Source organism: Stomoxys calcitrans, chromosome 5, assembly GCF_963082655.1.
Source record: "Stomoxys calcitrans chromosome 5, idStoCalc2.1, whole genome shotgun sequence".
In the NCBI taxonomy this organism is placed as follows: Eukaryota; Metazoa; Arthropoda; class Insecta; order Diptera; family Muscidae; genus Stomoxys; species Stomoxys calcitrans.
The window spans coordinates 10176533-10198099 of NC_081556.1; the positions used below are offsets into that span (position 1 = coordinate 10176533).

At 36.8% G+C, this 21567-nt stretch overlaps 2 protein-coding genes across 4 annotated transcripts in view; one reads left to right on the forward strand and one right to left on the reverse strand.

Moving 5' to 3' along the window:
* Window positions 1-15171, reverse strand: part of LOC106081249 (membrane-associated guanylate kinase, WW and PDZ domain-containing protein 1) — a 58385-nt gene extending 43214 nt beyond the window's left edge. The window contains exon 1 of one of the 3 annotated variants that reach the window (XM_013243083.2): window positions 14738-15171. The gene's annotated coding sequence lies outside the window, so the exon portion shown is untranslated. The other 2 variants (XM_013243085.2, XM_013243084.2) reach the window with 2 other exon arrangements.
* A 1734-nt stretch (window positions 15172-16905) lies between these two features.
* On the forward strand, window positions 16906-19888 carry LOC106081256 (uncharacterized). Its single transcript, XM_013243098.2, is given in 3 exon segments — window positions 16906-17577; window positions 17895-18378; window positions 18381-19888. Coding segments are annotated over 3 exon segments (1683 nt in total). The 5' UTR covers window positions 16906-17329; the 3' UTR covers window positions 19332-19888.
* Window positions 19889-21567: the final 1679 nt, after the last annotated feature.

A 21567-nucleotide genomic window follows, 5' to 3' on the forward strand; every position in this document is an offset into this window, starting at 1 on the left:
TACAAGCCGTTATTTTTGTCCGGTTTGGCTGAAATTTTGCATATAGTGTTCTCTATGACTTTCAACAACTGTGCCAAGTACAGTCTAAATCGGTCTATAACCTGATATAACTCCCATATAAACCGATCTCCCGATTTGACTTCTTGAGCCCCTGGAAGCCGAAATGTTTGTCCGATATGGCTGAAGTTTTGCAAGTAGTGTTCTCTTATGACTTACAAGAACTGTGCTAAGTACAGTCTAAATCAGTCTATAATCTGATATAGCTCCCATACAAACCGATATCTCGATTTGACTTCTTAAGCCCTTACAAGCCGCAATTTTTGTCCGGTTTGGCTGAAATTTTGCATAAAGTGTTCTCTTATGACTTTCAACAACTATGCCAAGTACGGTTCAAATCGGTCTATAACCTGATATAGCTCCCATATAAACCGATCTCCCAATTTGACTTCTTGAGCCCTTACAAGCCGCAATTATTCTCCGATATGGCTGAAATTTTGCTAGTAATTTCTGTTTTGACTTCCAACTGTGCCAAACTTTTTATACTATCCAGCATAGTAAGAGGGCATACTAACATCGCTTTTACGTATGTAACACCTCGAAATATTGATCTTAGACCCCATAAAATATGCATATTCTTGATCATCTTGACATTTTAAGTCAACCTAGCTTTGTCCGTCCGCCCGTCTGTCTGCCGAAACCACGCTAATTTTCTAAGGAGTAGACCTAGACGCTTGCAATTTTGGAAATGGATGTACCAAGTTTGCTTCGAATTGGTCATAAACCTGATAAAGCTTCCATATAAACCGATCTACCGATTTTACTTCTTGAGCCTCTAGAGGTCGTATTTCTTACCCGATTTTGCTGAAAATTTTTACGTCTTCTGTGACATTTAGTGGATGTACCAATTATGCGTCGAATTAATCTTAAACCTGATATAGCTCCCATATAAACCGATCTTCCGATTTTACTTCTTAAGCCTCTAGAGGACGTAATTCTTATCTGATTTTGCTGACAGTGACTTCTTCTATGCCCTCTAATATACGTGCAAAATATGGGCTGAATCGGTCCATAACCTTATATAGCTCTCACCTTTTTACTTTATAAGTCCTTTATGCGGTTTGTTTGAAATTTTGCACAATGGGATCTACTATTGTCTTTAACATCCACGCCAAGTATGGCCCGAATAGGTTAATAACCTGACATAGCTCCAATAGCATAGCAATTCTTATCCATTATCTTTTGTTTGCCTACAAAGAGATAATGGGCAAAGAAATTGACAAAGGCGATCCATGGTGGAGGGTACGTACGATTCCGCCCGGTCGAACTTAGGTCGCTTTTACTTGTTTTAATCTCTGATTTCTCTTTAAAATTATTATAATGTGTATGATACACCCATATGTTTAGGTGTTTTTGTTTATTAATATTGGCAAATAAAAACATTTTTAAATTTCCCTACCTAAAAACGTGTTATATTTTCACACACATTTCTGCATAAAGTTGCAGTTTTTCTGCAGAAAGTTGTTAGCTCTTTGCAGCTTTTTGTAGAGACTGCTGTTAAATACACTCTAGAAAAAATAAAGATTTGAGCTCAAAAAAAATCTGACAAGTAACGGTGGCTCGTAGGTAAGCATGTCCGCCTGACTCTGTAGACCAAATAACTTTACATATGGCAACCCACAATATGCTTGAGAGTGAGAGAGAGAGAGAGACAAAGAGATAAAGGTGAGTGAAGCAAAGAGAATTGAAATTACAGAGAAATGTTTGTGCTCTTCAAATTTTGACAACAAATGTCAAGCTTATAGTTTTCGGTAATTTTTTTTTAAAGCGGCTCTGCCGAAAAAATAAAACAAAGCGTGCGTGGAAACCCACCACCATGGATTCTGCCAAAAATTTATACAAAATAAATTAACTTGTAGGGCATAATTATATTCTACAATACATACCAAACTTCTGTCAAACCAGCTTCTAGGAACCGAACAAGGATGATCGAGAGACCGGTTTACATGGGAGCTATAACAGGTTATAGACTGGTTTGGACCGTAGTTAAAACAGTGGTTGGAAGTCATAACAGAACACCTCATGCAAAATTTCAGACAAATCAGAACAAAATTGCGGATTCCAGGTGCTCAAGAAATCAAATCGGGCGATCGGTTTATATGGGAGCTAAATCAGGTTATAGACCGATATGAACCGTACTTGGCACAGGCACTACATGCTCAATTTCAGCCAAATCGGACAAAAACTACGGGCTAAGGAAGTCTAATCGGGAGATCAATTTATATTGGAGTTATATCAGGCTATAGACCGATTTGCACCGTACATAATACAGATGTTGGAAGTTAAACCAGAACACAACATGCAAAATTTCAGCCAAAGACGTTAAATCGGGAGATCGGTTTATATGGCAGTTATATCGGCTATAGACCGATTTGGACCGTACCTAACACAGATGTTGGAAGTCATAGCAGAGTTCTCGCCTGAACAGATGTCAAAACGCACTATAAAAAAAATTTTGTAACTACGAAATTTTTTCAAATAAGCAGTTCTAATTTTTTTTACAAAACTATTTCAACATGTTGCTAGCAACATTGTCAAATTTCGTAGATTTTAAATGTTCATGTCTATAAGAGGACTGTACTCAACGCCATCCACATACAAGTGCAAAGGTCAAATCAAGTATCGCATTCAGTGCTGCTCTTGGAGCACTCCTCGTCGCCCTCGATATCAGCACCGCCACAATACCGTGTACATTCTCCATCATCAACACTATCGTAAGAAAGTTTATTAATAATTAACTTACTAAAAGATGCATTACGACAGACCTGGGATCTGTGGATCTAAAACGATAGATCAGCAGAGAAACACCTCAAGGAGGTGTACTGCCCCCTCTACTTTGGAATGTAGCCATTGAAAATATATTATTGTCTCTGGAAGAAAAAGGGTGTAAAAGTGGTCGCATATGCTGATGAAGTGGCAATTGCGGTTAGGGGAAAGTTTCCCAGCACTCTAGGAGATATACTTCAGGAAGCTCTACGTGCAACAGCGAAGTGGGCTACCGAAAGTGGTCTAGGTAAAGATCCGAGCAAGACATAAGTAGGTCTTTTCAGCAGGAGATTCAAGTTACTTTCAGTGGCATCTGTCTCCTTGGGAGGAGAGTATGTTTCATTTTCTGAAAGCGCAAAATACCTGGGTGTTTAGCTAGACAAAAAATTTAACTTCAAATCCAACATTTTGGAAAATCCAAAATTTTGGAAAAGGCAAAGGCTATTAGCAAAAGTTGGAGGTTTAAACCGCGTGTCATGCACTGGGTATATACTGTAGTTGTCAGACCTATAATGTTATGTGCAGTTGTGGTCTGGTGGACGGCGCTTCATTGCCTCTGGACATCGTGGCTAGACAAATTGCTGCGACCACTGCTGTGAGGCTAAGGGAGCTTTGCCTTTGGTCATGTGGCGCCTACGAACACTGTGTTATTTTTGATACAATGCCCGATTTCGCAGGCAATATGGATTACACACCGTCTGAGCCGTTATTGGTAAAAAGTACTGTAACACTAATCCTGATAGAATCTATTGGAACTACAATATCTCTGGTGATAAAAGTAGCATAGACTTTAACACGGATGGTTTTATACTTGAAACTACCAATTTGTAGAAAAATTTGTTTTTAGCTTATTTGACAGCCATATGATAACAATGATGTCAACATTCGACTGTTTTCTACCAAAACAACGCTTTACAAGCCAAAAAAAAAGTTTAATTACAGTAAAAACAAATTAGCAACACTGTTGGAAACATTGTGTGATTTCACAAAATTTTATTGATATTTAGCAACATTTTCCACACAATCGAAGTCAGTACTAGTCTTTAGTGAAAAACTTTACCGATCCAAAATTCAAAAACCTACTAAAATACCGAAATTTAAAATCCACCCTACACTAGTTGGTAAAAAAGCTCCAAAAAGCGAATACTGAATGGAATTTACAATAATATTAACTTTACTTTTTGAGTGTATAAAAAAACAGCAAGCAGCACAGGAGGAGGACTCTGTGAAAAAAGAGGGTTACAGTGATGTTGATAATAAATGCTCCATGCTAGCCTTGGGTAAAAAAATTACAACAATGACGATAATGATGGTGCACTGTTATTTGGTTTGGTTGTTATTTTGCAGAGAGTAAACATACAGAACTGTTGTCGTTGTTGTTGTACCATAACATTATGTTGGACATGTTAGCTGCATTTTTTGCTGTTATGGCGCGCAAAATATTTTGTTTTCTCATTTATACCAATAATAGTAAAGTTTTTGTGATAAAAAGTTTAGTTTTCATATAGTTTGAGAAAATTTTAATGAAAATCAAGTTTTTCGCAACTTAACGTGAAAGGTAAAATTTGATAAAATTTTTTACCAACATCAAAATTTTCTATTAAAGTCTCAATTCGGCCAATCTTATATATAAAAATCAATTTGTGTTTGTTTGTGTGTTCCTTACAGACTCAAAAACGGCTGAACCGATTTCAATGAAATTTTCACAGATGGGGCATAATGATCCCGTGGTGAAAATAGGGTACTACATTTTTTGATATCTGAAGGGGGGCGGACCCTCCCACTTACCCCAATTTTTAGAAACGCCAGAACTCGATGATGGTTAGTGCGATTTTAGCGAAATTTTGTGTGCTCTCTTTAGTAACATTAAAATAAATATTAGGTATCCAAATTTCGGATAGGGTACCTAGGGGGGGGGGGGGGGGGGGGGTCGCCCCCTATATATTTAAACCAATCACTGCAATATGGGACTCAAATGAAAGGTACTTCATTCAAAAGTGGCACCAAATGTTTGGGGCCGCCCCTCCTAAACACACCCCCCAAATAGGACAAACATACGACCATAGCAATATGGGGCTCAAATAAAAGGTTTTTGGGAGTAAAGAACGAATTTGATATCAAGATTCGGCAAAAAGTGTCCATGGGGTCACCCCATCCCCATAACACCACCCCTATAGGACGTATTTGCTGACCATTCCAATATAGGACTGTAATAAGATGTATTTTAAAGTAGACCACGAATCTGATATATATTTTCAGAGCCAAGTCACTGAACGGCCGCCCCATCCCCCCAAACCGGTCATGTTTGCCGACTATGGAAATATGGGGCTCAAATGAGAGGTATTTGGGGGCGTCCCCAACTGCCTTGGGGACATAACAACCCCCTAAATAGGATGCATTTGCTCACCATGACAATTTGGGTCTTAAAGGGAGTGGATCTCGATATTGATAGTTTTAAGGGCCCATACCCCAAGCCGGAAATATTTGCTGACTTTTGCAATAAGAGTTTGAATTAGAAAACGAATTTGATATGCAATTTCGAGGCCAATGGCAATATGGGGTTCGAATAAAGGATATATAGATATATGAGAATAGAGCCGATGCTGATATATTTTCAATGCTTAGTGTTTGGAGGACCACCCCACTCCCCCAAATCGGGCATATTTACCGGCCACGACAATGTGGGGCTCAAATGAAAGATATTGGGGAGAACAATACGATATAGAAATCCACTTTCATGATCAATTTTCTGGGGGTACCACTTCCCCGAAACACCCCACAAAAAGCAATTATTAACTGACCATCGCAATATGGGGCTCAAATAAAAGTATTTGGGAGTAGAATGCGAATCTGATATCCAAATGTGGGACCATGTATTTGGTGTACCGCCCCTTTCCCAAAACAAATCCCAAAGAGTACAAATTTTAGGACGCCTCATCTCATAAACTCCCCTTAAACCAATGGCAATATGGGGGTTAAATAGATGGTATTTGAGAGAAGAGCACGATGCTGATATTTTTTCAGGGCCAAGTGTCTAGAAGACCAACTCACCCCCGAAAACATCTCTAACTCGTACATTTTGACAATATCGGGCTGAACTAAAGACTTTTAAGAATGGACTTAGAAACCAAATGTTAATGATTCTAAACCTTCCGAGCGAATTCATGGACCAATATATATCATATAGGATTCAGATAAAGGCATTTTTATTGTTATACTGTTAGTCAAGCAATATACTTATACTAATTTCGTAGCATGGTATTTCACCAAAAGCTCTTACATTGTCGAAAAAATAATTATTACAAGTATAATTTTGTTCCATATAAAGTAAAAAAAGGAGCGGCGGAGCGACCCCGGTTCAGTTAGTTTACAATAAAATATAAGCATTTCTACGTTCAAACACTGAAAGAACAAAATTCAGTTATATGTAGCGCAAGATAAAAATATATATATCTCAGGCCAGATATATTTATATCCAGGACCAGATATAGTTATATATAGCATATCTCTTTGGATATAATTATATAAAGCAGATATAATTATATGTGGTCGCATATTCAATTATATTTACTATGAACCCATGAACATACCACTAAGGAACAGGGACAAACTTCTCACATATCAATGAGAGCAGTCCGATTAAAGTTTAAGCTCAATGATAAGAGGCCTCCTTTTTATAGCCGAATCCGAACAGCCTACCGCAGTGCGACACCACTTTGGAGAAAAGTTTTTACCTCACAAATCTTGCCAGCAATAGGAGGGGAAAACCACCGCTGAAAACTTTTTTTCTGATGGTCTCGCCAGAATTCGAACCCAGGCGTTCAGCGTCATAGGCGGACATGCTAAACTCTGCGCTACGGTGGCCTCCATATGGCATCTGATATAATTATATATAATGGGATATGGCAGATCCATTTTTATCTTTTCCCAGATATATTTGCATCTGAGCATACAATTTTTTAACCCACCACCGTAGGGGGTATATGTCCGTCCGTCTGTTGTAGTCGCTCTAGAGCCTTCAAAAATAGAGATATTGAGCTGAAATTTGGCACAAATACGTCTTGTTCGTTCAAAAACGGGCCAAATCGGACCATATTTGGATATAGCTGCTACATAGACCGATTTTCGGATAAAGGATCTATTGCCCATAAAAATTTAATTTTTCATCCGATTTTGCTGAAATTTGACTATATTTAGATAAAGCTAACATATAGACCGATCTTCCGATAAAGGGTCTGAAGACCATGAAATTTAAAACAGTGGGTTATTTTAAGCCTGCCGACATCTGACGTAAATATGGTTCAGATCGGACAATATTTAGATATAGCTGTCTTATGGACCGATCTCCCGATAAAGGTTCTGAAGGTCATAAAAGCTTTATTTTTTATTCGATTTCTCTGAACTTTGGAATAGTGCGCCGACCCACATATGGTACAGATCGGACTATATTTACATATAGCTGTCATATAGACCAATCTGCCGATAAAAGGTCTGAGGCCCATAAAAGTTTTATTTTTTATCCGATTTTGCTAAAATTTGAAACAGTGAGTTATTTTTAGCCTCCTAACAACCGAACTAAATATGGTTCAGATCGGACTATATTTAGATATAGCAGCCATATAGACCGATCTGCCGATAAGGGGTCTAAAGCCAATAAAACCTTTATTTGTTGTTGTAACAAAAACCAGGTTTTCATGCAAAATTTGAACAAAAAATAACTCACGATACTTTCCATAAAAATCAAGCTATTATACGCAATAACTTGTTCCTGTTTTTGTACTTTTTTTCCTTCGTCGCAAACTTTCCACAAACCTTTGCCTAGTGCACAGCAACAGAGTTCACCACCAGAGAGCGACAGGTGGTTGGGTACATACTTGTTGGATGTGTTAGTTAGTTATGGATAGGAAAACTACGAAAAAAGACCGAGGTTATTTACGTGGTGCTTGGATGTCTACTGCAAAGAAGAGTTGCATGTCCACACTTGGGCCCATGCATGCAATTCCATGAAGGGAGAATACGCTGAAGGATGGGTAAGGCAAGAGAAGAGAGTAATCATTTTTCTTGACCAAAACAATGGTGTGAAAATGACAATATAAGAAGCTTGAGGTAGATAACATAGCATAAGTGAAACTAAATGATTGCTAGCCATGGTCACCAAAAATTCCCACCAATTCTGGGCTGCATGACAGACTTTGAATATCTTTTTTCGCTTTGTTGATATGTTTTCCGCTGGCATCGCCTTAAGTTGGAGCAATAAGTATGAAAAACACACTCTACGGTTGGGCGCCAATATCTGGTCTATCTTCGCCACATTTGATTTGCCCCTTATGCGGGTATATGACGAGTAGAGTGTGTGCGCTCTGTGTCTGGTAGTTTGTCTGAGGTCGGCCTTTTGGCTTCAAACAAAAACTTGTTTTGTCTTTCTGTTTTGACCAATTTTTTTTTTTCGTTGATGGCTTTCGTTTTACGTTATGTCGCTTGCTTCGTTGCTGCTGTGAAATTCTTTGTTTTTGTGGCATTTTCTTGTTTTTGCCTTTTAAAAACTTCTTTTTTTTACTCGGAAGATTTCTTGGTTGTGACTCGTGCTATGGTTGGCCTGAATGAGCCAAGCGGTTGGCTTACTGAAGCTTATGACTCAACCCCAAGAACACATATCTCAGAAAACACCAAAAACGTACCACCACACATTTACAAATTGAAACAAAAACAACAACAACAACAAAACCGTAAGATGTTGGTATGGTGGCATTTAATTTCATTCCGCAAAAAGCTGTTGGTTTTGGTTCAATCATTTCGTATTCATTATTATGTATTTCAAGTAACAGGTGTCCTATGGCCAAAAGGGGAAATAGTACAATTTAAAAAAAAATCTACTCAATATAATGAGAAATGAAATAAAATTCAAAGAAATGCAACAAAAGCTGTAGAAAAATTAAAAAAAATTAAAGTTTTAAAAAATAGCAAGAATTCAAGAAATATAACAAAAATTTAAGAAAATTAAAAAAATAGGGATATTTTTTTGGTAATAATTAATTTTTTGTATAAATAAAAATTGATAATTTTTTGTTTTCTTCCAAAATTTTCTCAACAATTTTTCGAAGAAATTCCCTTAAAAAACAAAAATTGTTGCCAACCTTTTTTATATCCACCACCATAGGGTGGGGGTCATTCCGTGTGTAACACCTCTAAATATTGTTCTGCGAACACATAAAGTTAATCGAAGAATAATACTGGCAAACAGATGCTACTTTGGACTAAGTAAGCAGTTTAGAAACAAGGCCACCTCTCGACAGACGAAGATTACACTATACTAGACACTGATACTATCCGTGCTTGTTATATGGTTCTGAAGCATGGGTACTTGTGAAAGCAGATGAGGCAGTGCTTAGAGTATTTGAGAGAAAGATTCTTCGTAAAATATTGGGTTGCCCAAAAAGTAATTGCGGATTTTTTAAAAGAAAGTAAATGCATTTTTAATAAAACTTAGAATGAACTTTAATCAAATATACTTTTTTTACACTTTTTTCCTAAAGCAAGCTAAAAGTAATAGCTGATAACTGACAGAAGAAAGAATGCAATTACAGAGGCACAAGCTGTGAAAAATTTGGCAACGCCGACTATATGAAAAATCCGCAATTACTTTTTAGGCAACACAATATATGGACATATGGTGGGAGACACCTCTAACTTGGTGTCAGAGATTTTAGAATGAGCGCAGAAGTTCGAGGCGCTTGGAACGCTATTCTACGTTCGGCTAGTGGAACAAATATTCTGTCATAGCAAATTAAAGTTAAAGTAAGGCCACATAAAGTATAAATATTCTGGATCCCATCCATCTGTCCATCCGTCTGTCAAAATCACAATAGCGGTCGAACGCGTAAATCTAGACGCTTGAAATTTTGCACAGATACTTAATATTGATGTCGTTGGGGATTGCAAATGGACCATATCGGATTTCCCGATTTAACTTATTGAGCCCCCGGAAGCCGCAATTTTCATCCAATTGGCTGTAATTTTGCACAAGGCACGACCTCTTACATCTGTACCAAGTAAGGTCCAAATCGGTCTATAACCTGATATAGCTCCCAAATAAACCGATTTCCCGGTTTGATTTCTTGAGCCCCTGAAAGCCACAATTTTTTACGATTTGGCTGACGATTTTGCATACGGTGTTCTGTTGTAACTTTCAACAACTGTGTCAAATACAGGTTAAATCGGTCTATAACCTGGTATACCTCCCATATAAACTGATCTCCTGATTTGACTTTTTAAGCCCCTGGAAGCCACAATTTTTGTACGATTTGGTCTAAATTTTTCACGTGGTGTTCTCTTATGACCTGCAACAGCTGTGTTAAGTGCGATCTAAATCGGTCTATAACCCGGTAGAGCTCTCATATTAACCGATCTCCCGATTTGATTTCTTGAGCCCATGGAAGCCTCAATTTTCATATGATTTGGATTAAATTTTGCGTGCAGTGTTCTCTTATGACTTCTAACTACTGTGCTCAGTACGGTACGAATAGGTTTATAACCTGATATAGCTCACATATAAACCGGTCTCTCGATTATCCTTGTTCGGTTCCTAGAAGCTTTAATTTTGCTGGTTAGAGAAACGTTTGGTATGTAGAATAAAATTATGGCATTCAACTAAATTTAGTTTGCAAACATTTTTAGCAGAATCCATGGCGGTGGTTTCCCAAGATTCGGTCCGGCCGAACTTAGCACGCTTTTACTTGTTCAAACTCAAATAACTATGAATATGTTCAACTTGTTCCTTAAATGTGGTCAATAATCGTCGAAATATTCTCGGTTCTCCTTGTTAACAAAAACTATTTGAGTTAAGATTATAGATTAAGCCAGTATTTCATTTTTAGTGAAAGGGTGTCCATCAACAAGTGCGACAGTGCCTGTTCTGAAGAAAAAAAAATAGTGGAAGTATCGGCTTTAAAGGTTAAAGAAAGCGTTGAAAAATTTAAAATTTTCTATCACAAATAATTTATAATGGTAAAGGACAATCAAAAGACAGATTTAGTCATGAAAATTATTTTAAAAAATATTTTATTGTTTTTTTTTATTCAATGCCGCCTTAAGGGACCATAAAAAATTGGATTCTCCAGTAGTAGGCATTTGAGTGCCGCATGGAAAATGGTTCTTATGCGCCCTTCAAAAATCAAATTGGCCAATCGGTTTATAAGGAAGATATATCAATGTATTGTCCGATGTAGCCTATCCAAAAAAAGTATTGTCCGATGTAGCAAAAGAAATTCAAGATTTTTCTAAAATTGCTGACATTTGACGAGTCAATTTCTCCCCCAAAGCATGAAATTGTAAAAAGAGACAAATTAACTGCCAAAACCTCTAAGATTTTGTCACTCGTTTCGTTCGCCAAATCTTCGAAATCAGCTGTTTTCGATGAGTTGGCAGACGTCAGTTGTTATAACTTTTTTTATTCGTTCACCTTATGCCAATTATACCCCCCATTGGGTTATCTGTTCCCCAACTCAAGTTGGAATTTTATAGGTATTTTTCGACGCATTCAGCGTTAATCCCTGCCAAATAAGTTCAACTATTCTCAATGATAAAATTGTTTGCATCAATTATTTTATTTAATTTAAGCTAAAATTTTAACTTTGTCCTTTTTTTAACAAAAAATCATTTAAAATTTTTCAGATTTAATAACTCTTGTTATTTTATAGATGAGGGTAAGCAACAGAACTCTTTATTTCCCCTCAACATTAATTTTAATTATGGCCATACAAACATTGGTAAAACATGTCGTTTTTGTTATTAATTAAAGACGCAAATTTCAACATGTAAACACCTGTTCACACATACCCTATGCCTATCAAAGAAAGTATGATAATTGAATACATAGTCATACACGCACGCACACACACACTGCCAGAAATAACACAGGGGGATTGTCATTAATTACTTTCATTTCGCACCTTTTATGCCGTTAGCTGGTTTTGGTTGCAGTTGTTGTTGTTTTCGCGGTTAATTGCTCTGCGATGATGACAATTAGCAGCTTTTATTGAGAAATTATTTGGAAAAAGCAGTAGGTACCAGCACAATTTAACACTCACTGTTTGCCACTTACAAAAAAAAAAAACAGCCAACCCATCAACAATGGACGATGGCAACTTTAAGTGGCAGTAGTTTTTTTGGGATTGATCAATGCTCCATGCCCATCATACAACTTGAACACTTTCCATTTTCACACAATCGTGTACCATGCACCATGAAAATATCACACAAATCAGAAAAAACGGCTCAAAAACGGTCACAAAAATTTCGCATACATTCACAAAAACAAACACGTTATGATACGCAAAAAAAAACAAGACGGACTAAAACACGTTAATAGAGTTAACCGACAGCACCATTAAGTGTGTGGTGGCATCACATTTACTCGCCGCCGCCGCACCAAGCAATAAGATCAAGTGCTTATACGGTTGTTTAGTGTTGATGTGTTTGTGCGTTGTGCTATTGCTTTTTGTTATGTTCGTGGTGTTGTTGTTGTTGACGATGATGATGATCAGTGGTATGTACAAACGAGTACTTTGATGAAAGCACCACAGGTATAACGTATACAATGTCATAAATTATGTTATCTGTGACGTGGGTCCTATGGGTTTAGGCTTATACCGGCCGAAATACCTTAAACTCTAGCGAAGAATGCATATAACACTCACTAATAAAAACACGTTAGACAAGATCAGCGATTCGCACTAACTCACCATAGGCAGAAGAAAATATTTCAATTATTTTTTTTTAAGAAAACCCCATACATATGTACATTTTAAAATAACCACAAAATTTTTAAAAGATTATATTTTCTAAATGATGTTTTAGTATTTTTTGGTTCATTTTCTTAAATTATTTTTCACTTTTCTTATATGCATTAAAATAAATTAATAAACTTGAATTTGTTAGATGTATCCGAATCCGTGTTGTTTGCCGTAACTATCGGAACGTTTTGTATCCGTGCGTTGCTATTTCCCTTGTGTGTTGTTCGAGCGTTCGCGTTGTTCTGTTATGTTCACTGTTAACTAACTCACAACAGTGATGATAATTTAGATACTTTGGTACTTTTCAAACATGGAAAGTACCACAGTGCCCAAGCAAGTGATTTGGTACTTTTTCGACAGTTACCGTATTTCATTATATGTACATAACTCAAAAGTTTTAATTCTATGATTGATATTGGGATTACTTATCGCAAAACTGCAAATATGCCCATGAAAATTCCTTTAAGGAAAAGCGGGGATACAATATATATTTATTTATTAGACTATATTTTACAAATAAATTAACAAAAAATATAAAAATAAAAATCGCAGGATTTCTAGACCATATTGCGATTATTGCTATTAAAAATTAGATCTGATAGAATGTTGTGTTTACGAAGGCATCCTAAAATTTTTAGCAGATTTTTAATACTTGTCATATTAATGAGGGCGGTCCAATACAAGTTAAAGCTTTACGAGAAAGATCACGTTTACACAGCTGATTACCCATGGTAAATACCTAGCAAGTGTCGACAGGACTAGCAGGGGATAACCACCGGTGTTCCGATTTTCTCGTCGGCATTTGAACCAAGGCGTTCAGCACCAAAGGCGGATATCCTAACATCTGAGCTATGGTGTCTCTATCTGCGTTTGAGAAAATCAATCTATCATTCTTTAAGTATTTCAAAAATATCATATCATTAAAGATATAAACCTGGGAATTCCATCAGAGGATAGATGAGATGAAAATGTTACTGCAGTAACGGCATTTGCCACTCACAAACATTTCTTCAAACCCATGGCCAAAGGATTCCTTCATCTGCAAAAGATGCCCCCTTAGTGTACAACACACTGCTACAACAACAACAACGAACTTTTGTATACCAACGACTATGAATCTTCGGCAACCTTATACTGACTCCAATTTAACGATTGGTTAGAAATCGAATGAAAAATACGTCCCCAAAAAGTAAAATCTAGAGTTCGGTCTGTATGGAGACTACATCGAAATATGTATCTATGGGGACCATGTTTGGAAAAGATTTAGAAGGGGCTAATGAAAATCATATTCCTTGTATTAAAGCAAGAGGTAAAGTTACGAAACCAGTCTAAATGCGAACTATCTCAAGACACAATCCGAGTTCAGGCTCGGCTACAACAAGGAGGTCCTGTATCAATAAGCTGAATCAGATTGCACTCATGGCTCATAGACTTAAGAAAAGTATCCGCCGTGCTTTTTAAAGAAATTTTCGTAGCCTATGTATTCATACATTACACACGCGCAGGCTGAACTGCACTCAGTACGTTTTCGATTTTATGGCTTTGAACCAAACTTATGGTTATGGCCGAAAAGAGCAACAAAAAATTTACTTTTTGACTACAAAAAGTACCCTTTAAACTTGTTTTTAATATTATTTCGCCATTCAATTTATCATCCCTGACTCACGATTCAAGAGTGGTGTATAAGTACCTGCTGGTTAATGTGTGGTGTGTTTGTATGTTGGCATGGGTTGGTTTCAAACTTGTTGTGTTTTGTGATGTTATATGCAAAAAGGATTAAGTCAATAATTATTTAAATTACACAGCAGAAGTCGTGTTTGGAGAAAATAAAAATATATGTCGATACTTTTATCAGAAACTTCTCTAACATATTGCTCCTTTGCAAAGAATATACTTATTAAATTTAAAATTCAAATAATTATTATATTCTTTAAAGTTTTACCAAACTAAATGTATTCAAAAATTTCTAAATTTACAAATTCATAGGCCATAGTTGTAGATAAAACATTTAATAGAACTATTCAACCTTTCTTTATACTAAAATAATGCGCTTTGAAATAAAACTACATACATACAATATGATCATCGTTGGCCATAAAACAACACTACATAGTATTACATACCTTCATAATTCGTTTCCGTTGAAGAAGTATCATTAATAACCAATTTGACGAGACCGTTTATTGCTTGCTAATGTCCATAACATGTTGGTTTTGTTTTATATATTTTTTTTTTTATTTCTTGTTGCACAAACGTAAAACACGTTTCACCACCATCACCTTTATTTATGTTTTTGTTCTTTTTATACCTCTTCCTCTTTTTGCATTCTACCTGTTTGTTGCATAGTTGTTGGTGTTGTATTGGAGTCTGTCTCATTAAACTTTAGTCTAATGTCTCATTGAACTTTCAAATATTTCATTCTAGTTGAATACAATTTAAAATTTTTAGTATAAAAAGAAATTGCAGGCACTTGTTTTTAATAGCACAGAAGTTCAAATTAATAATTTTAAAGTAAAACCAGTTTCAAACACAAAATAAAAAGGCGAAAAACTTAAGACAACAAAACGCCACGAGAAGAGTTCTTAGCCGATTAAATAATGAATGAATAAACGGAGTCGTCGTGAAGTGATGGTGTGTCCAAGTTACACCAACGTAACGTAAAATAGTTGTAGAGTAGATAAGCGATTCGGTAATTGCAATTCTTTGATTTGATTTTACGTTAATATTGTGTATAATGTTTGTAATATTAAACCCTCCGAGTTATCCGTTGCCGGTCGTCCCTGTGGACCTTGTTTTGTTTTGTATGGAATTTTATATGAAAACGCATTTTTTTAGACATCAATGAAAAAGGTCCCCAGGGATTTTCTCGCCCGTCGAAGGGGCCTTGTTGGCTTCTTTAATTTCTCGTTTTCCGGTTGCAATTTATCGTATCGATAATCTTTTGGTTAAAGGAATTTGGTTTTCTGAATATATGCTTATTGCTTACCCTAACGATAAACCTTTTAAAACTCTCCGAGTGTTTTTCGCTCTCTCACTCTCTTTTACTAAAAAAACGAACGACTTCTGTAAAAGTTTGTGCAATTTTAGAGTACTCGAACACTAATTCCTGATTGCTGCGTAGTGTTGCCATATCTTCTAAATTACCTTAAAAGTGTACCAGGATGCACTTCTACGGTAAAATCATGCGAACAGATGGGTACAATTTTTTTCATTTTTATTTGGATTTTGCAATAACACAGTTAACACAGCTGCGATTTTTCTAAGATCTTAAAATGATGGTTTATTTGATCCGATATTGCGCGTATACAAGAAATAGTATTATAAAGAAACAGTATTATGTACATTATTAGCCAAAAATGATTAAAATTCGGCCAAGATTATAAATCGATGTTTGTCGCCATCATGTATTCTACACAACTATTTTTCAGTGGCGACATAAATGTCTTGGCAACAACCGAAAATTTCGCAAGAGTTGCATACTCAGCTTAGGCCTATTACTGACTTCGACTTTTCGGCCGAACGGCTGTCAAAATGAATTATAAAAAAATGATGACGACGAATATGCGAACACATTCCGCAGAAGTGGTCAAGATATATTTATTTAATAGTTCAACTCTGATTTTGTGTATGTTACCATTTTGCGCCATTTTTCGTTGTTTATGCGTAGTATGGTTCTTTCATATAATACACGCACCCAACCAAAACTCTTTGGCAGATAGTGCACTACGGTACACTAAGTTAATTATGTTATGTAAGTGGTACTGTGTTCTATTGGGTTGCCCAAAAAGTAATTGCGGATTTTTTAAAAGAAAGTAAATGCATTTTTAATGAAACTTAGAATGAACTTTAATCAAATATACTTTTTTTACACTTTTTTTCTAAAGCAAGCTAAAAGTAACAGCTGATAACTGACAGAAGAAAGAATGCAATTACAGAGTCACAAGCTGTGAAAAAATTTGTCAACGCCGACTATATGAAAAATCCGCAATTACTTTTTGGGCAACCCAATATATAAAAAATAGTAGCGACATGTCGATGCGCCAGGTGGCCTTTTATCATTGAGCTTAAACTTGAATCGGACAGCACTCAGTGATATTTAAGAAGTGTGTCCCTGTACCTTAATGGAATGTTCATGGGCAAATTTGCGATTGTAATAAACTTATACTATAAAGACAAAGTTTGTCGCATTGGTTCGATTTGCACGTGGGCACGTCCCATTAACATTTCGCACATTTTTCATATATTTCGTCATCTTTCGTGTTTCCTACAGCAACCAATCAGAAATCGAAACGTATATACATTCGGAGTCTCGCATTGGGGCATTGGGCCACGATAACTACATTTATTTATTATTTGATTTGGTGATTTGGTAAAGTGTACAACAGACAGCAGAAAGAGCTAAAAGGAAACCTACAATTGAACTATGAAGAAAATGAGACATTTACCCCCAATACCCGAAAAGACCAACAAATTAAGTAGCTACTGAGTCAACTACCTTCCGAATGGGTTGATGTGGATACAATCAGCTCACGTCGATACAACATAAATCAAACAATTAATCAACACGTCAGATATAAACAAGACACTGAAGTCAAAAGAAATTAAACGGATTAATACCCACTACACATTATAATGAATTTTTAAGGAGTTCCTTCACCCTCCCATTATTAGTTTCTGAATTGATTTGAAGAATATTTTAAAGGAATCCTCGAAAAATGTCTGCGCCTACAGTTTTTATCACTGTGCCCAAGTATGTGGCTATAACACCCATACCAGCCACTGGGGCAGTACTGCATAAAATTAAACCCGCTCCTCCTCAAAACAATGTGCCGATTATGAATGCAGCTCTATCAACTTGCACGGCTAGCAGTGATTCGGACAGCAATGCCAGTGTAACTCTTCCTGCAAAGGGCAAAAAGAGGCGTCTGGATCACTTGTCGTGGGAGGAGAAAATACAAAGAAAGTGAGTATTGAATTTGGAGGTTTATACCATAAACTAAAGAAAATTCTTTGCACTGCAATGGTTACTCATAGTACGATAACTTACTAAAAAAAAACACAATTGTTATTAGTGATTGGCTTTTCTAGAAAAAACTTAGTTTAGATTAAATATGGGTGCTTGTGTTTGTATTGTGCTTTCAAAAAACAGATCCACATATAGCAATTGGTAGCCTTTGTAAAAGCTTTTTTAACTATGTATACCATACAGTGTTAGAGCAGAGTTCCACACACTCCCACAAACAATAAACATGTATTGCTTTGTTTTCTTTTTGTTTTTAGAAAATTAAAGAATCGCGTTGCTGCTCAAACTTCACGCGATCGTAAAAAGGCCCGCATGGAAGAAATGGAAAGCGAAATCAAAGATTTAACTGCTCGCACTGAAATTCTGGTTAACAAATGTGAAAGCTTGCAGGTCATCAATGATTCTCTTTTGGAGAAGAATCAAAAACTTGATATGGAAGTCGAAATACTTAGACAACAATTGCAAGAACTGCAAAACCAACGGCAGCAACAGCAACAACAGCAGCCAATGCATAGCACTTGTGCCGGCTGTGAGTCCTTACTCAACGGATCTGCAGTATCCAATCTTACTGACCCTCTGCCGCAGGGCTCAAAACCCAAGGACTCTCAGTCGACACAAGAGTTAAACGTGTTGAAGCTGAGGCAAGAGTTGAAAAAGAGCACGACCGTGTCGTCCCTATGGCGAGTAATAGCTCTTTGCCTTCTTTACAAGATATGCTGTTACCCGACATCGAAATCGATGAAGGAGCGCTCAATGATGCAGAATTTGATGCCGGCAAGCTGGAAGAACTTGCCGAAAGCCTCCTTGCCGATATCACAGCAGAGCTGGAAGCTGGCGATCGAGCGAGCAATGAAACTTCTGCCGAAATTGCAGGCGGAACAGAGCGATTGTTTGGATCAGTGGTGGGGCCCACAGCAGAGTGCTTGGAATCCAGCCAACATACAAGCGAAAATGGCAGTAGCCTAATAAACATAACGACGCCTGCAAACAAACAAATAAACACCGAAACACATGAACAACTCAATGCTCTGCCAATGCCTGAGCTAAAATTAGAGAATAGATTAGAAAAGGAAACCTGTAAAAGTAACAAAAATAATGTCACAATTATGGATATTTCAAAATCTCCTATTGCTGCATTAACAGCCTTAGATTCTAAAGACACTAGCATAGAATTGGTAACAACTACAACAACTGAAATAACACCAGACACTGTTTATGGCACCTACGATGCTAAAACAAATTCCATAACTGTGGTTATGGATGATGTAGCTGTACCTGTCAACGAAGTTGTGGAAGAAATCTACTGGGACGGCGAACGTGCTTCATCAGCAGACGATATGATATTTTCATCATCATCATCGCCTTCGGGTATTGCATCACCCTCTCAAGTGTTTCTCAATGTAACCACCTGCAGCGATAACGAACAAACATTAGAGGGCGACTATGATGATGATGATGATGATGACGATTTTAAATTTGATCCCATTGCCAAATTTTTGTGTCCCAAGAGACCTTTGGTGTCACCTTTGGCTAAATCACCTGCACCTTCGTTCCATTCCGCCACTTCCGATCACGGTTATGAGTCCATACTGGGTTCTCCACCTTCGCACTTTGAACCCTTGTGCGATGACCTAACAAATGGTTTTAATGATTGGCCACCAGATTTCAATGAATTATTTCCCACTTTAATTTAGAACCACGTTACATGTACTCTATAGCATCGTATGTCTCATTAACCTAGTTTAAGATCTAAGATTGAATCACCACAACAAAGCTATTAACTGGCTTTAATTTATTGTTCTAAACAATAGATAGTTTTGTTGTTTGCTTGTAAACATTGTAGAATTTATAAATTACTACTAAGCTGCAGTTTAGTGTTTAAGGCTGTTAATGTTAGTTCAATAGCTGTAAAAAGTTGGAGCATATTTTTTTAAGATTAGCGTTCGTTTATAAGAATCTAAAATTATGGTTATTTATTCAAACATTATATAAGTTTCCTATTTCTAATGTATTTTTTAATGTTTTGTATATGTTAGGATTTAGTTTGAGCTCACTTCGATAGGCTTAAACCCACATACATGTGGCCATCGTTTAAATTTCATATATACTATGAAATATAAACTGTGACCCTATGTGTGAAGAAAACTCATTGTAAAGAGCCTAGATGAATATTAGCGTATAAGAATAATCAATGTTTGCCCAAGTGTTTGTTTGAAAAAAAAAGAATATAACATCATAATTTTTTTCTAAACTTAAAGACTTTTTGTACTATGGAACTTTGTATTGGAAAGGACAAGGTAAGATTGCGTCCAGAGTGATCTGGTAATAACTGGACCAAAATTGCGGCTTTCAGGGACTCAAGAAGCCAAATCGGGAGATCGGTTTGTACGGCATCTATATCAGGTTAGAGACCGATTCGGGCCGTAATAAGCACAGTTGTTGGAAGTCATAACGGAACACTACATGCAAAGTTTCAGCCAAACCGGACCAAAATTACGGCTTGTAAAGGCTCAAGAAGTCAAATCGGGAGATCTGTTTATGGGGGAGCTATATCTAAATCTGAACCGATATGGCCCATTTGCAAACCCCAACGACCTAAATCAATATTAAGTATCTGTGCAAATTTTCAACCGGCTAAATTTATGCGTTCGACCTCTATCGTGATTTCGACAGGCGGACGGACATGGCTAGATCGACTCAGAACGTCGAGACGATCAAGAATATATTATGGGCTACTGAATATATGAATATATCGAGGTGTTACAAACGGAATGACTAGATTAGTATACCCCCATCCTATGGTAGTGGGTATAAAAAGCTATTTTTTTTTTTGTGGAAAGGACAAGGTAAGCGTGATCTGGTAAGAACTTGAGTCGAGTGTCTTGTGTTTGCTGGTCACTAGCGGTAGACATATCTAACAAGCTAGCATCAATCTCAGTCCAGTAGGAATTGAGTTGAATCAGAACCACTCTAATTGTTTGGGGAGATAAACTAACACAGGTGCTATGGACGGCGGATGGTCTCCGCGTACGGAGTACATTCACTTGGTAGCTTTTCATCGCTTACGCAAATATATTCCTCGTAATTGCTATTTAGAGCCGACAGTTGCACTGTTTGATCTAGAGGCTGTCTTTTGAAGTGCTGACTATCTCGCTCTGGATTATAAAGATACAACCCGACTTTTCCAGGTGGTGGTTGCCTTTTCAAAAATGGTTATTAATATGGCTGCTATCATAGTTGCTTTATACAACATATAATTGTTGTAACATAGTTTAAAACTTTTATCTCCTGATGGAGGTAGTCCACAAGAGAGCTCAGAGGACAATCCATTGCAGTTCGTAGATCAGCTTTCTTTTCATACTATTGGGTTGCCCAAAAAGTAACTGCGGATTTTTCATATAGTCGGCGTTGACAAATTTTTTCACAGCTTGTGACTCTGTAATTGCATTCTTTCTTCTGTCAGTTATCAGCTGTTACTTTTAGCTTGCTTTAGAAAAAAAGTGTAAAAAAAGCATATTTGATTAAAGTTCATTCTAAGTTTTATTAAAAATGCATTTACTTTCTTTTAAAAAAATCCGCAATTACTTTTTGGGCAACCCAATAGATCTTTTCCTAATGCGTACAGCTGAAATTGTTGAATCCACACTGGCTCTGCATAGTTTACAACCGTTAAGAATCGCCATTGATTCTTCCTTCCTGTTTTACGCTATGTGTCTCGACTTTTTATACCTAAGTTCCACATACGATTGGTGACCACACAAATATTTCGTTATCCAACATTTAATGCCACTGGAGGCCACGGTAGTGCAGAGGTTAGCATGCCTGAGCATGTTTGAGAGACTACTCCATCGCAAAATATACATATGGACCAGTTTGCGTTAATGGAGAATATAGGCGTCGTATGAACCACGAGCTATATGACGACAGTAG